General features: G+C 57.6%; 1 protein-coding gene across 7 annotated transcripts in view; it reads left to right on the forward strand.

Moving 5' to 3' along the window:
- CACNA2D2 (calcium voltage-gated channel auxiliary subunit alpha2delta 2) overlaps positions 1-16,359 on the forward strand; it is a 138,883-nt gene that overhangs the window by 103,091 nt on the left and 19,433 nt on the right. For all 7 annotated transcript variants that reach the window (XM_082346735.1, XM_082346734.1, XM_082346740.1 and 4 more), the window contains exons 4-6: positions 3,081-3,140; positions 11,027-11,071; positions 14,518-14,659. In XM_082346735.1, the coding sequence (XP_082202861.1) occupies positions 3,081-3,140; positions 11,027-11,071; positions 14,518-14,659 (247 nt within the window). The remainder of the gene's footprint in view (positions 1-3,080; positions 3,141-11,026; positions 11,072-14,517; positions 14,660-16,359) is intronic.

Consider the following 16,359-nt stretch of genomic DNA (forward strand, 5'->3'; position numbering starts at 1 on the left):
CCTCATCGTCCATGAAGTGGCAATGGCTCCAGGCCCACTCTGAGAAGGGTCTGGGGTCCCTGGGAAGGTGATGGGCCACTGGGCAAGGAAAAGGGGTATGCAGTGACTGCCTGAGGCTCACCCCTCAAGATGCAGCCCCAGGGGATGTTCCCTGGGCTCCCACACTCCATTCCAGGCCTGGTGCCGAGCTCGCATGGTCAGTGCTCTGTTAACAGGAGTGACAAGTGTTGTTAACCATGTGTGTCACACAGTAACGTCCTCTGCAGTAGGGCACTGCCAGCTTGTGAATCAGGATCCATCAGGGGGTCAGGCTCGGGTGGGGGTGTTTGTGCTTTAGGCTGAGAGGAGGACCCAGGATGGAAAGGGAGGGGCAGGAGTTGGGCACAGGGGGGCTCCTGGGGCCTTAAGAAAGCTTTGCCTTTTCTATGCAGAGCCATAGGGAGCTGCCAAAGGTTTAGGGGTTTGGGGAGGAGGGGGATGGCCATGTGCTCAGATCCACATTCTGAAGGCTCCAGCTGCTGTGTGGAGAAGGATGACGAAGAGCAAGAGAGGACGCAGGAGCCTGGGCTGGGGATGATCAGTAAGGTGGTGTGAATAGCGTTAAGGGTGGGACGTAGGGGCAGTGGTCACAGGGTGGAGGGGCTCATTCTAAGAGGGGGTGTTGTAAACTCCGGTGGGCCTAAGGGTTACCCCGGAAAGGTATCCAGGAGCTCAGGAGGGGCCAGGATTGGAGGCAAGACCTGGGAGCCATCTGGGAGAAGAGAGGCCTATGGTTCCTGAAGCTGGATTATGGGGGTGGGGCCCACCCAAGCAGTCACTGCAGTAACAGGTGGGCAGAGGACAAAACCTGCAAAAAAGACAGGTGGGGGTGGCAGGAGGGTCTCAGCAATGTGAAGTGAGGAGTTTGACTTTCCCACCCTGCCCCCAGTTCCCCCAGCCTCATAGCCTTCCCAGCATTCAGTGCTGGGAAGCATTCAGTGCTTTTGCCTTGAGGAGGAGGGGGAGCCAGGCCCAGCGGGAGTAGGGATAGCTCTGGACAGCCCTTCTAACAGCCAGAGGTGGCATCCTGCCCAGCGAGTGGAGGCTGCGGATCTACAGGGAGTCCCACCAGGCCCCCACCACACTGTTCCATGCTAGAAGGGAGGAAAAGCTGGTCTCCCATTTCCCCCAATGGGCAGCTGCCAGGCTTTATTTTAGAATCTCCCCTCTTGGGCTCACAAGCCATCAGGCCTGGACTGATGGATGGGAGTGTTTGTCTTGAATACCAAGGGGGCAGGGCCCTCTGAGTAGGGGCTGGAGGCCAGAAGGCAGGACCCTACTGCTCCACTCATGGGGTCAAATAGGGCGGGGAGTTGGGGACCAGAGCCCCTTCCACACCAAGAGCTACTCTATTCCTCCCTGGGCATGGTGGGCCCTGTGGAGCATACCTTTGGACCTTGGTCATGGGCTGGGCAAGGCAAATTCAGTGGTGAGGGCCCCAGCCCAACCCAGAGCCCCTCTGTGACCTTAGGCAGGCTGCTCACCATCTCTGTGCCGGGTACCCTCATCTGAGGAGGACACGGCAAGCACGTTGTGAATGGTGACAGGTACACGTGATGTGTCGCTGGCCTGGGGGAGGGCTTGGATGCAGTAGATGATCAGTTCAGGGTGACAGTCATCATTATGATGAACAGGACTTCACTGCACTCAGCTCTGCAGGAGGCCCTAGAGGGCCAGGCTCAGTCCTGTCCTCAGGAGCCTCAAGACTTCCTAAAGGGGGACTTCCCTGGTGGAGCAGTGGTTAAGAATCCGCCTGCCAATTCAGGGGACAAGGGTTTGAGCCCTGGTCCGGAAAGATCCCACATTCTGCGGAGCAACTAAGCCCGTGCACCGCAACTACTGAGCCTGTGCTCTAGAGCCCTCAAGCCACAACTACTGAGCCTGCGTGTCACAACTACTGAAGCCCTCGCATCTAGAGCCCGTGCTCCGCAACAAGAGAAGCCACCGCGATGAGAAGCCCACGCACTGCAACAAAGAGTAGCCCCCGCTCGCCGCAACTAGAGAAAGCCCGCACGCAGCAACGAAGACCCAACGCAGCCAAAAATAAATATTAATTAATAAATTAATTTTTAAAAAAAGACTTCCTAAAGGGACAGGATCCACGGAGGCACAAAGTAAGACTCTCTGGGTCAGGATTCCGGCCCAAAGGGTAGCGAGTTTCCAGCACCTCCTCCAGGAAGCCTTCCCTGACCTCCCAAGTTCCCACGATGCTGAGCTTCCCAGAAGCACCTCAGCTACTCCTGCCCTAGTTGTTCTGCCTGGTTATGTGTCTGTTTTCTCCTCTGAACTGTGGGAGGGCAGGGCTGGCTCTGCCATATCTCCACACATCAGCACAGTCTGGCACTAGGTGTATTGGGTAACAAGGTGTGGAATGGACAGACGCAGCTGTGCTCACAGGCACAGAGGCCTCAGTGGAGGAGGCCACAGGAACCAGCACCAAAGGATGAACCAGGCTTGTGCGGACAAAAGGCTTAGAGAGCCCTGCTGGGAGGGGGCTCAGGAAGCCAGGACAGGCACAGTGGGGACAGGCCTGGGTAGGCAGAGGTGGGCTGTGGGCACCTCCTTCTGGGCCCTGAGCAAGCTGGGGGCAAAGGTGCATCAGTGAGGCACTCTGTCACTTGTGGCATTTCATCTTTGGCTGGGGAAGGCCTTCCTCTTGACGCTGGGGTGACACTGGTTTGTAGCTAGTAGAGAGTGTCAGTGGGCTTGGCTCCAGGGCCTGGGTCTTAATATGCCTCAGGGGTCCCCCTGCCTTCCTGTGGGCAGGAAATGTGGCTGAGCTGAAGTCCAGGGAGTCCCGTGGAGATGCCACTCAGGTCTGTGCAGGCTTCACCTTTCCTGTGGGAGCCCGATGTGGATGGGGGAAGGGCCCACACAGCAAGCTGGAGAATGTCTGGGGCCAAGGAATCTCTGGGAGTCTGGCACGATATCCAGGGAGTCCCTGAGCCAGCCTGGCCCCAGGGACTGCTGGGGATGGAAAAGGCTTTGGGCTGGGCACAGACCTTCCTCAGTCTCTGACCTCCCTGTGCTCTGTCCCTCAGAGATTGGCTGATGCTGCAGAGAACTTCCAGAAAGCCCACCGCTGGCAGGACAACATCAAGGTAAGAACTGCAGTGCCCTCCCCAACCCCTAGGCCCTGCCCACCTGCAGCAAGGGTGGATGTGCATGCAGGGGAGGAGGGAGAGGGAGGCTGCCCAGACCCACTGGAAGGGCACCAAGGGCTCTGTGGGGTGGAGCCGGGAACCTTTGCCCAATGTTCAGCAAACATTTGAGGCTCCCCCTTTTTTTTTTTTTTAATTTATTTATTTATTTTTGGCTGTGTTGGGTCTTCATTTCTGTGCGAGGGCTTTCTCTAGTTGCGGCAAGCGGGGGCCACTCTTCATCGCGGTGCGCGGGCCTCTCACTATTGTGGCCTCTCTTGTTGCGGAGCACAGGCTCCAGACGCGCAGGCTCAGTAGTTGTGGCTCACGGGCCCAGCTGCTCCGTGGCATGTGGCATTTTCCCAGACCAGGGCTCGAACCCGTGTGCCCTGCATTGGCAGGCAGATTCTCAACCACTGCGCCACCAGGGAAGCCCTGAGGCTCCCCTTGGTGCTGGGACACAGGATGCAGATATGAACGTCTCATTCCACTCCCAGCTCCCAGAGGAGCTATGGAGTCCCCCATGAGCAGATAGGCTGCTCTGAAGTGATGCTCCCCAAAGTTGGCGTCCCCTTGGTGGTTAAGGAGGTGCACAGGCTCCTTGGACAGCCCCTGGGGCAGAGAGGCCTCTTGACTCCAGGACTTCCCAGGCTTTAATACACTGACCTGGAAGAGATGCTGGGGGAAAGGGACCCTATCCCCTTCCCAGACTTCCCCAAGCAGCAGCCTGTCTTCCAGAAGGCTGCCAGGCTGGGATCAGGGACCAGGCTGTCACAGCCACTAAATCCTCTCCTTCCGCCAGCAAAGCTCAGAAGGGGCTCAGGTGCGGAGCAAGTGGAGGCGTGAGAAGCTGGGAGCAGGACTCTTTTTGAGGACAGAAGGGCCCAGAATGTGGAGGAGGGAAGGAAAGCCTCATTGACCCCCAACCTCACACCCAGGTGGCTCACATATTCAGGCAGCTTGTGTTTGATTTGGACAAGACTGGACACACCTGCACCTTTCCTGTCAGAGGATAACAGTAAACCAGAAGAGAGACTGAGGCAGCGTTCCTCCCAGACTCAGGAAACCCCCGATGCCAAGGATGACGGAACCCTCGGGGACCAGACCAGTTGGCAGGGCTCGCTGTGTCCTCCACAGCCGCTCAGGCATGTGGGCCACGCCTCCCAGTGGTCTCTGTGCTAAATGCAGGGAGAGGCACCAAGAGCTGCCCCCTAGGACCCAGGGGCCAATAAGGGGGAGCGGGGAGGCCTTGACTCACTCCAGCTCTGAGCCTGGCACCTCTAGGAGGCGGGAGGGATTATTATCCCTACTTAACTGATGAGAACCCTGAGGCACAGAGTGGTTAGACCTACCTGAGGTCACCTGTTGGGGGCAGAGTCTCACAGCTGGGCCGTCAGGTGCCAGGGGGTGCCTGCCCCCTAAACCTGTTCCTTCTCCCCAGTCCCCATCCCCCCAGGCCACCCTGAGCGCACACCATAGCACTCTTCCTTTGCTGCCTGGTGGGTGCTGGGTGCTGCCCTCAGGGAGCTCACATGGGGTTGTGAGTAACAGATGTTTGTTTACAGTGAACACATTAACGAACTAATGACTCCCTGGACAGATCCTCCCTCCCTGGGAGCTGGGGGCTGGGCTTTTTCTCGCTCCCCATTCCAGCACTACAAACCCATCCCTGGGCCACTGTGCCTCCTGAGCCTCTTGATCAGAAATACACACAGCAGCCTCCATTTGCACTCCCTGGCCACTTGGATGTGCCCCCACCTGCAGATAACCTCACCCTGGCGACTCCCTGCAACGCCCAGCCTGAGCCTGCGCTCGAGGCCCCAGGATCTGGCTGTCCCTGCCTCTCTCGTCAACCTGCCTCCTCCCTCCCCTCCCCCTGTGCTCCAGCCACACCGAACACCTCACTCCAGACCCATTCTTGATCTCTCCACCCAGAATGCCCTCCGTTCCTCCTTTTGAAAGCCCAGCTTGTCTTGCCTCTTCCCAGTGAGGCTACTTCTGCTCCCCAGCCCATCAGCCCCTCCACCTTCTGGGCATCCAGAACCCTTGGCTCCTGCTCTGTCCCTTCTTTTGTTTCTGACATACCTGCTTCCTCCCCTCCCCACCCAGGACAGACGAGCAGAGCAGGCACAGGAGAGGGAATGAAGGAATCAGGAAATAAGGGAATGAAAGCCCTCGGCCTGGCTTTCTCTCCCTCCCAGTGTAGGCCCCAAACAGGAAGACGAAGAGGCTGCCTCGGCCCCAAACCTGTTTTTTCTTCCTGACTCTGCAGAAAGCCCAGGATTTCCAAGGATCATCCTATTGGACCCCTGACCCCTGATTTTCAGCTACTCCAAGACAGAAACGGCTTATTGCAGGCCAGAGTGGGCACCACAGGGGCCTAGTGGGAAGGAAGGCCCAGGTCTCAGGGTGTCCAGGGGATGCTGAGACGGTGCTACTTGAGGACCCACTCCCTGCACACTGGGTCCCTGCGGGACCCAGCAAGGGCTCACCCCTCTCTGGGCTTCAGTTTCCCCATCTGGCAAATGACCAGGTGGTGTTGGGGGCTATCTGTCAGCTCAGGTGTGATGTGTGAAAGGGTCGGTCCACACATCAGGCCATGTAGGTGCAAGTTGGTGATGGTATGGGTGCATCTCTGGCCACACCAGCCCATAGGCTCTGGGTGCGTCTGTCCTAAGGCAGGAGAGGGCTCTGCTGGCCCCATCCCCCTGGCTTGACCTGAGATGCCCCCAGCTATGGGTGTGACCACAGGGCCAGCTGGGCCCAGCCTTGTTTGCCTGATGCTCGTTGCCCACCCCCACCAGTCCATTAGTCTACCTGTTTGTCTGTCCCACAGGTATCTTGGGCAGGGTGGAGCTGTAGGCGTCCCCTCCTTTCCAGCTGCAAGGTCAGGGCCCTTCTCTTCCCCAGGAGCGCTGAGCTGCCCAGCTGCCGGGCTAAAAGGCATCAGTGCTAATGATGGGCCCATTAGCTGACTTGCCAGCCAGCCCTGCCTGGGCTGCCAGGGAGAGCTGCCAGGGTGCAGACTGTCCATGCCAGGGGGGATATGGGGACTTCAGGCTGCAGAAAGGATGGTGTTTTGTCCCTTGAAGGCATACCACCCACCCTTGAAACTATGTCCTTCCCAGCAACGTTCAGGAGGTGACCAATAAGGAGTCATGTTCCTTCCCAGCATTCAGGAGCACACCCAGTGGCAAACTCAGGCCCTTTACACAAGCCAGGCCTTCTTAGGAATGCCCTTACCTCCTTCAGAAGGGCAACACCTTCCATTCCAGTTAACTCCCTAGAGCTCCTCTTTCTGGCCACAACTCTAGGATTAGCCCCCACTGCCCACAGCACCCACCTTTGGTGCCCCATCACAGATGGTTCCCAGTGCAGGCTCCCTCAGGCCAGTGGCCCAGTGGGTTCATCTGTCTGCCCCATCTGGCTCCCCTTGGCCAGAAGCAGTTGAGCCTGACTCAGTGCTGCCCATCACCTGTCCATGTGCCCAGCCAGGTGCCCTGTGGACAGAGTGACCAGGGCCTCAGTCTTCTTACCTCTGAGGTGGGGAGGATGGCAGTCAGCAGTTCTGGGCACAGAGGAAACCCTTGACCCATGGGGCCAGACTGGAATCCACTGCATGATCAGTAGGGTGTGGCCCTGCCTGTGTCAATAGCACACAGTAGGTTTGCATGCAGACCTCTGAGAAACGGGCAATGGTATACACACATACACACAAACATACATACACACACACACACACAATCACACCATTGACACCAGCCCAGGGACTTGGGGGATCCTGGAGTCTGCAAGGTCAAGAGAGACAAGAGAGTGAGGGGAAAATATCTGGATGTGAAGCCATGCTCCTCTCCCTAGTCCCAGGTCATGACCTCACACTCCTTGCCATGGCAAGGGTAGGGAAACTGTAGCCACAGCCCTAGCTGCAGCCCTTGGTCACCACGGCCCTTGTTAGCAGGCAGCACCTCCCATGGCCGCTGTAGACAGGCAGCAGGTGCTTTGGTGCCCATAACACTTAGGGTGGATGAAGATGGCCCGCCTGCCGGACACTGTGCCTGGTGCCAGCACCTCACTGTGCCCGTATTATCTGCTATCTAGACGGCCACCAAGGAGGAACTGGGCCAGGGCATGGGTCGGGGAGGCAGGAGAGGCCATTGGTTCCAGGGCCTCAGTGCCAGCCCCAGAGCCTGCAGGAGACAAAGCGCTGCCCTGGGAGTCTAACAGGAGACATAGCTCTGCCTGGGAACCTAAAGAGAAGGCTGCGAAGGCTGGGCCAGGCCAAGGAGCCGGCTGGACAGGACAGGTGGCTCCCCCGGCCTGAGGTCTGCCCCAGCCACAGGGCCTGCTGCCTGCCTCTCTGCCAAGCCTGTGACAGACGGCTCTCTCAGAAAACCGTCCTCTTGGCTGAGCTGAGCTGGCAGTGAGCCAGGGCAGGAAGGCCAAGCGTCCTCACTGGTGCAGCCGGGTAGCTGCCTGGGTCCTGCACAGGGGCCTGGTGAGCAAGCAGCAAGCAGTCAGGTCTGACCAAGCCACAGCAGCCGCCTTCCATGGCACCAAACGTAGATGCCAACTGCTATTCCCCATGCTCACCCCACTCTCACTTCCTCACCCTGCTGCCCACCTGCCAGCATCCCTCATGCTCTCTCTTGGGCTCAGCTCCAGCTAAGGAGACTGTGTGTGTCATCTATACAAGGGCCGTGTGGGCCCCCTAGCCCCACTCCTCATGTGTCGTGTATGCACAGAAATCCACTTTGCGGGGAGGCATGTGTGTGAGTTCAGAGGGGGTGATTCCCCCCACTCCCTGCCCAGTTTGTGCAAAATGGCCCCTAAAATACCACGTAATGGAGGGGGTGTCAGAGGTGTGTACCCTGGACATTAAGGACACACGTTTCACCCCAACCAGAGGGTTTCTTCCACATTCAGACCCCTCCCGGGCCTGTGAAGTTACAAGCTTAAGGGGGCCACTCATGGGTTGGGTTGGCCCGAACCCCTGGAGAGTCCTCACTCCCTGTCCTCCTAGCATCATCATTCTGATTTTACAAGTGGAAAATCAAAACCCTGAGGTAAAGCCTTACTGAGGCTGAAGGGTTTAACAGGCACCCTTGCCTCATCGGTGAGATGGAGGTGACCTCCAGGAGTCCTCATGGGGCCACAGGGACTTGTGAGGCTTCAGCCTCGGTCTTCACTCACTGCTCAGAATCCCAGAGCTCACACGTTCAGGTCAGGATTTGAGGCCAGGACCCTTTGCCAAGTCCCCTGCACATAATCGCTAGGTGGTACCACCTCCTTGTTGTGTCCCAGAGACAGGGCACTAGTGGTGGACACTGGGCACCTGCAGCCCAAAGCAGACACAGAGGCCTTTCCAGGGACCCTCCTACCAGACCCTAATGGTCCCATCCTGCCCTGTCCCCAGCTCCACATCATATCAAACATAGCGACCACAGCTGGGTTTACACTGTACTTTCACACATGTGACCTTGCCCGCCACCATCCATAGCTAATGCCACTCTCTACCAAGGAAGGGACATGGGCCCTCTCAAGATGGGAGAGGTAGGGAGGAGTCCTGCCCACGTGTATCTGAGCCCCTGGGGCACCAAGACTGCATACAGATTCCTGAGCCTCACCTGCAGTCTGAAGGGGGGGCTAGAATCCTTCTGTGTGATACATTCCCCCTGTGTCACTGATGCCATCAACATCTCATCCTCCACTGAGTCCATGAAACAGCAGGACAAAGAGACAAAGGGAGCCATTGGAGTAGCTGGAGGGGTGGCCCAAGTGAATGCCAGGTGCCCCAGGGACAGCCCAGGTCAGGCAGGACCCAGGCATGGTCTGTGAGGGGAGCCCAGAGGAGGGTCACCGTGAAGGTCACTCTGGAGGCCTAGAGCCACCGACCCCCACCCATCACCCATGCCCTTTCCCGCCCTTGCAGAAGGTTTGCCTAAAAAGTTGGTGAGTGAAGCCCTATGTTCTAATCTGCAGTCCTCCCACTGTGCCTGCCTATTTTCATTACAGAGGGAAAGAGCATCAGAGCCGTGTTTATAACCCCCTTTTAGATAACAAATCACATTTTCTTTTCGCCAGCGACTGTGTTGAATTGATATTTTTTTCCCCTTGGTTTAATAGGTTTGTGTGTTCAGGAATGATCTTCATCAACTGAAACTCCTTATTGTGTTTGATGTAATGTCAGCTTTCATTACGCGCTTGGGTCAGAGCTGGGCCCAGGGAAAGGCTGAGCACCCTGGAGCCTGGGCCCTGGCCCTCACCCCCACCCCGGGCCCACCTGAGCTCCAGTCTCTCTGGACTGGTGGTTGGGCAGGTGTGGGAGGGGTTGGAGATGAGTCGAGAAGGCAGAATGGAGCCAGGGTGCAACACCTTTTTTATCCCTGCCTTAGCTTCCTCACCTGTATAATGGGGTCATAGGGCTGTTGAGAGAACCCTGTACTGCAGTGTGTGTGAGGCCTAGCTAGACACAGCAGATACTTCACAGGACTGAAACTTCGGTCTTTCAGTCATCAGGAGGTGTGGTCTTGCCCAGGCATGGTGCCAGGCCTATAGTCAATGCTCCAGAATGCTTGGACTATACCTATAGGTCCAGCCAGTGGCCTGCACCCCCCAGACCTCTGGTGGGAGAGAACCCGTGACTGTTCCCCACAACTAGCCCCGGTACCAACCACCTCAAACCATGGCCTCAGACCCAGCACCTGGACAGTCACCAAGGCTAAGTCCCTCCCTCCATGAGGAGCCTGAGCTCAGAGAGGGAACAGTGCAGCCCTGAGGTCACACAGCACATGGGGCCCAGCCAGGCCCAGGCAAGGGGTGACCCACCATGGAGTAAGTGCTGGCTCTGTGCTTGCTGTTTTACAGCCAGACCCTTGGGAGCACACTTGGTCATCACCCCCATTTACAGACCACAAAGAAACAGGCTCCCAGTGAACAAGGGGCTGCCAGGGCCATGCTGCAGGTTTTTGCTGTGCAAAACAGGGCTGAGGAGCACCAGGGGAGGGTGACTCGGACAGTGGCCCTATCTTGTGTCCTGGCCTTAGGGCCTATCAAGGCAGGGGTGGGGTGGCCCCTCCTGAGCGGGTGGCACCTGATGGCACCAGATTTACCTTCTGGCAGCCGCTAGCAGCCATGCTCAGTTCTGATTAAAGATCATTAAACATGAAATTAGCCCGTTTGTGTTACGGGTCCCTGGGGTGGCCGGTGATTATGATGTGCAGATGGCTGAGAACCCAGGCGGCGGGCAGGCGGGCGAGGCCAGGACACGCGGTGCTAGCAAAGGCAGGCAAGGGCTGGGAGGCAGGCACGGGGGCCGGGCTTTGTTTTCTCCCGCTCCTGTTGTGTAAACCCCCTTGCATTTCACAACAAATCACAGATAATTAATAAGTACATGCTCGTAATGAGCAGGCTTTTTAATAGAAGAAATTGGAAGATGCGGTGTCGAGTCATTATTTCACTCTTTCCCAGACTCGGCTCTATTTTTCCATCTTCCTCAATTCCCCCTTGGTACTGCCTCAGCCAGAGTCTCTGCAGATAGGCTGGCCCTAACCCTACCTCCCAGCAGGGATGCGGTGCAGAGACCCTGATCCTAGAGTCAGGGAGCCCCGGGGGTACCGACCCGGGGTACCACATCCTCCTGGTGCCTGTGAGAGCTCCTGAGGACGGTCTGGCTGGGGTGTGGGTGGGGCATCCAGCCTGACTCATCCAGCCCTCCCTGGATGGCAGCTCTGGATGGGTAAGGGAGCAGTCTCTGCCCCAGAGGAATCTGAGGAATCCAGGCCTTAGAGCTGGGGGTCCTGGCCGCACCTCAGGAGACCATGAGTGTTGAGGCGTCTCTTCCCCACCAGGAGGAAGACATCGTGTACTATGACGCCAAGGCCGACGCTGAGCTGGTAAGTGCCCCCTCCCATGCTGGCAGGGATGGGGAGCTGCCAGAGCCACACCCCCCTCTCTGGGACCTCATGGCCTTGGCTGTAAAATGAGTGTTAGGACTCAGCACTCTTCAGCATTCTGAGCTTGGCCTTGCAGAGTTGTGGCTGCACAGGTCCCCGCCCTACACCTCCCACAATTCCCTAGAGGCCCTGACCCCTCCAGGGCTGTGTCTCTGTGGCACCAAGGGGCACAGCTTCACTGTACAGTGTGGGGCGGGCCCAGCCCCATCCCTGGGCAGGGTGGTGAGGCTCTTGGACCTCCTCCCCTAGGTCAGTTCAGGTGCCAGCATCGGGAGGACAGAGGGCTGCTGAGTGCTGCGAGAGTAGGGGAGAGAGGGAGCAGGTGGGGAGGGCTTCCTGGAGGTAGGCAGGCGGGGCCGGGATGCAGGTGTGTTTCAGGTGAGTGCAGGTACCCTTCCCTGCGGTGAGGGGAAAGTGGCTTCCGTGTGCTGACCACCCCACAGCCTGGCCCCACGATCAGAGTTGGCCCTGGGCTAAGTCAGTCTCGCCCCAGCTGTAGAGGCAGCCCAGTCCCTGTGCCTGTTCTTCAGATGAAGGAGAGGGCTCTGACTCATCAGGGGTCACCACCCCGCAAGCGGTGGTGCTGGGACTGACCGGAGAACCCAGAGCTACACTGCTCTTCTGCCTCACTGACTGGTTCACGTCTGCTTGGGCGGCCCTGTGACAGAGAGAGGTCCCCGTCACCAGAGGACTCCCATGAAAGTGTGACCATTTGGGGTGTGAGAGGGTCTACAGAGGAGACAAGAGTGTCTGAGGGTGCAGGGCACATGGAACAGACTGTTTTGGTGAACCTGTCAAGGCCCAAATTCATCTGCCTGCTTTTGAGGCAAAAGTAGTTGAACCCGGTTATTTCCTCTGTAAACAGAGGTGTCACAACTCAGTCTCTGGGGCCCCACCTGTGCTGGCTGGTGCAGAAGACCCAACAGCTAGACTCCCACTCCTGGGCCTATTGGCCTGGGGGGTTGCCTGGGGCGAGCAGGAGGTATCCAATGGCACCAAGAGGTGGGCAGGCAGGAAGGGATTCCTGCAGAGGGTCTGTGGTGCCAGGCTGGCCTTGGTGAGCCTTCAGGAGGGCAGGCAGGCAGGGCCGCAGAGAAGGAGGGGTGGGTGGGCTAAAGCAGGTGTGCGTCCCCCTTGGCTGAGCCTCCGTGGCTCCCAGAGAAGTTGCTAAAATTAAAGCTGGAATCTGAAATTCAAATGAAGAACAAACCTTTAATTAGACCCTGAATCTAATTCCTTACCCCCCTCAGCAGCGGGCTGTAATTTTAGCAATCAGTGCATTAAATATAAACCAGGAGACTGCAGTTGCCCACCGTACAAAGCCCCTGGGCGTCGGGGTGACACTGAGGGGTCTCCTTGGCCAGTCTGGTGCCCGGCCCCCTCCCTGGACTCCCTGCTCCCAGCCCCCAACCTCTGGCTCTAAATCACTGACTCCCTGCCCCCAGCCCCTTGGACATCTGCTGGGGGGCTAGGGACAGCACAGGGAGGGAGATTCACCCCGGGTGGGGCTGGGCCAGGGTCAGTTAGGCCAAAATCCCAGCCCTCCCAGCCCCGGTATAAATATCAGCACGCACACATTCCCCAGCTCTCCTGCCTGTTATGTTGTTTTGTTTTTTTAATCTTTGCCAGAGGTACAGTTAGAGATCTTTCTAGACCATTTACTTTTAAATTACCAGCCAGAAGGTGGGGGTAGGGGGGAAAGAAGGAAGGAAAAAGTTCGCCAGCTGATAGCTTATCAGAACAGAATCCAAATGTCACATTAGTTGGGAAAGTTGGGAGATTAAATTTTCCAGCGCCCTTCATATGCCGCTGACATTTCGGGGGCTTTCTTCTCCCGCACTTCCCCCTCCTCCCAGCAGAACGTGAGTGGCTCATACCTCAGAGGCGGCCGGCTCCCTGCTCTGGCCTCCATGCTCAGCAGCTGCCTGCCCCAGCTTTATCCAGCATCCAGGAGCTTCTGAGGGTCCTCTTAGGGTGTGCCGAGGTGGGCAGAGGGGTGGCACACTGGGTGAGGGGCAATGGCAGGGCAGTAGATGGCTTGGATTTTGCTGTTACAAAATCCAATCTTTAAGAGATGAAAAGGTTGTTTGCTGCAGGCCCTCCAGCCAGCTGCACCCACCATCCAGGCAGTAATTCATTCCCCAGGCCTGAGGGTGCACCCAGAGCACTCCCTGGGTGGGGAGAGCACAGCTGGCTGGGTGGGGAGGCACGATCACCCTTTCCCCAGACAGACAGCCTGGCGGCAGGAACACGAGGGGTGTGCCCAGGACCCAGTGAGCAGTGGGGTCGGCCGTCACGTGAGATCCACTGGGGAGAGGAAATGAGCTGAGCCTGGTGCTGAAGGTGGTCACAGGGGCGTTGAGGGGCAGTGAGGGAACATGTGGCTGGTTCAGCTGCTTACACTCCCTCCTCCCAGGGCACAAAGACCCCCAGCTCTGCGCCTACCTCGCCTGGCTCTCCATCTCTCCTTGCCTCCCCATCTGGCTTTTCTCTCTCTGTCTTCCCCTTCACTCTCTACCTCCATCTTCCCTTCCCCCTTGCACACCTGCACCCGTGCCTGCCCACCCCCCACTTCGGCTGCGGCATCAACACTATAGTCGCAGACCCACTCCTGCCCGCCTGTGGTGGTGGGCGGGGGCGCACGGCGCATGCCCAGCCTGCCTGGCCGAGAGATGCTGTAATTGGCACCTGTCAGACGGCTGCGACTCATTTTAGAAAGTCAACGGGGGCCTTTATAGTCCTGCTGCTAGCAGGCACCACAGACCCTCCTTCTGGAGGTTACCAGGTATCAGTGCTAGCCCCTACCCTAGTCCAGCTCTCCCCAGGACTCCCCACTCTCCAGCTCAGCCCCTAGAGCCACCCTGCTGCAGAGGTTGGTGCCCCTCCCCCAGATGAGGCTAGGGACCTCTCCCTGGTGCCAAAGGAACTCCATGCAGGGGATAGGTGGGGCCAAGTTGAGGTGTGTATGTTGCAAAGCTCCTGGGATGGAGTGCTGAGGCCGCCCTGTGATTACACAAGGCAAGTCCATATGAGCAGGGGGTCTGCAGCCCACTCCTTCTCTCTAGCTCCAAGATTTGCCTCCTTTGCTGATAATTGTTTTTCAAGGATGTGAGGAAGGGTTTGGTTTGGTCTTGGCTCTGGAATTTGGGTTTAGCAAATGTGGGGATGGTGGGTGGGGCAGGTGGGTGTCACGGGCCTCCCAGGCAAGGGGTCCATACCCCATGTCTCTCTGTCCCTGTGTCTCTCTCTCTGTCTCTGCAGTAGTCTCTGATTCTGAGATGCCCCTATCTCCTAGATTCTGGCCCCCCTGCCTGCAGTTCTATCCAACCCCACTCCACCATTTCCCAGCCCTGACACTGCCATGGTTGGGGGGTCCCTTTCCACAGGACGACCCTGAGAGTGAGGATGTGGAAAGGGGGTCCAAGGCCAGCACCCTACGGCTGGACTTCATTGAGGACTCAAACTTCAAGAACAAGGTCAACTATTCATACACGGCTGTGCAGATCCCCACGGACATCTACAAAGGCTGTGAGTGTGCAGAGTGATCGGGAGCAGCCCTCCCCACCCACCATGGGGGCTAGGCCCGCTGCCTGGGCACCGCCAGGTCCCAGGTGCCCATCCACCTTCAGCCCCCTACACCCAAGGTCACACATGCTCACCTCTCAGACCCGCCCATACGCAGGCATCAAGCCACTCTCAGGCACAGCCTTACGCTAACTCTCAGCAAGACACAAAACACCGAGCCTCTCACCCCTATGCATGCACGGTCTCCTGCCCATGTGTATACACGTGCTCACACAAATGCATGCACACAACTCTTCCCCCGACGTGCTGGGCCAAGTCCCCACCTGTCCCCAGAGCAGCTCCTCCCTACCCTCTCCCATTCCCTGGCCCCATGCAGGAAGGGTTGAGGGGCTACCACATCAGATGGGCACAGGACAGGGAGCAACTTCTCATTCACAGACACCAACCCTGTTAACACCTCCCTCCTTCTCCTTGGTGAGCAGGGGGAGGTGGAGATGGAGGTCAGGGGGATTGAGTAGAGGGTGGTTGAGATTCCAAGCTCCAGGGACAGTATAGCTTTGCACAATGGGGAAACCAGGTCACTACAGCTAGAAGGATTTGAGTCAGACAAGAGGATGAACTTCCTGAAGAACTTGGGAGGTGTAGGGAGAAGAGGCCAAGAGTCAAACACTGAATGGGGAACTCTAGCTGCAGGATTTAAGGCCCCGGAGTCTCTTGCTTCTGACACAATTCTATGGGCACCTACAGGGTAGCCTCAGAATCCAAGGGGCCCACTGGGTGGAGGTTCTTGAAGCAAAGGTCCCAGAACTTCTGCGTGGTCTTCAGAAAGCAGGGAATCCTCCAGGGTTCTCAGGGAGGCCCCTCCACCTTTAGGGTCAGCCAGGCCTTCTGGGCAGCCTCAGGCAGGAGTGAGGGCGGATGCCCCCCACACCCTCCAAGGGCCGCCCACAGGCCACCTGCCCGAGCCAGTCGAGGGGCACTATCACAGGCAGGCACGCTAATTAAAACAGGAGCCACACCGCCCTCCCCAGTCACCCCTCGCTACCCACACAAATTACATTTTATATGTTTTTTATTTACTGTGTCACTTTTAATTAAATCTGTAATCGCCTGCCTGAGGGGGCATGGTCCCCATTTCCAAGCTCAGTGTGATCTGAGGGTGTGGGCACGTGAGTGTGTGTGTGTGGTCACAGGGCTGAGCAGCACGCCCTCTCCAGGTGTGTCTCACAGTGTATGTGTGAGCGTACATGTGGTCATGGCTACCTGCAGGGACAGCCCAGCCAGGTCTCCTCTCGGCCCTTGACCTGAGTCAGGGACACCCCTCTGCCAGCAGCAGCTAGAGGGGCTCCCAGAATGGTCTGTCTGCTCTAAGCCTCTCATGTGCAGATGGGGAAACTGAGGTCCAGTGAGGGGTGGGACCTGCCAGGCAGACTCTCCCAGGGCAGACAGTACTGTGTGAAACGTTTGAGAGCCTGACTTTATTTTTTCCTTAAAGAGAAAAATAGAAATTGTACAACTCACTAAGTTTCTAAATTAGGAACAGGACCATAACGTACTGTTCAATAGGCACAGCCAATGCTAGAAATGTGTTTTGTTTTCACATTATGGTCAGTTAAGGGAAGCTGCAGGGCCAGAGAGAAGGGAGTGAGAGCAGAGGGGGAGGACTAGACAGCAGACAAGACAGCAGAGGCCCCCCAGTCTGG

The sequence above is a fragment of the Balaenoptera borealis genome, assembly GCF_965194805.1.
Source record: "Balaenoptera borealis genome assembly, chromosome: 12".
In the NCBI taxonomy this organism is placed as follows: Eukaryota; Metazoa; Chordata; class Mammalia; order Artiodactyla; family Balaenopteridae; genus Balaenoptera; species Balaenoptera borealis.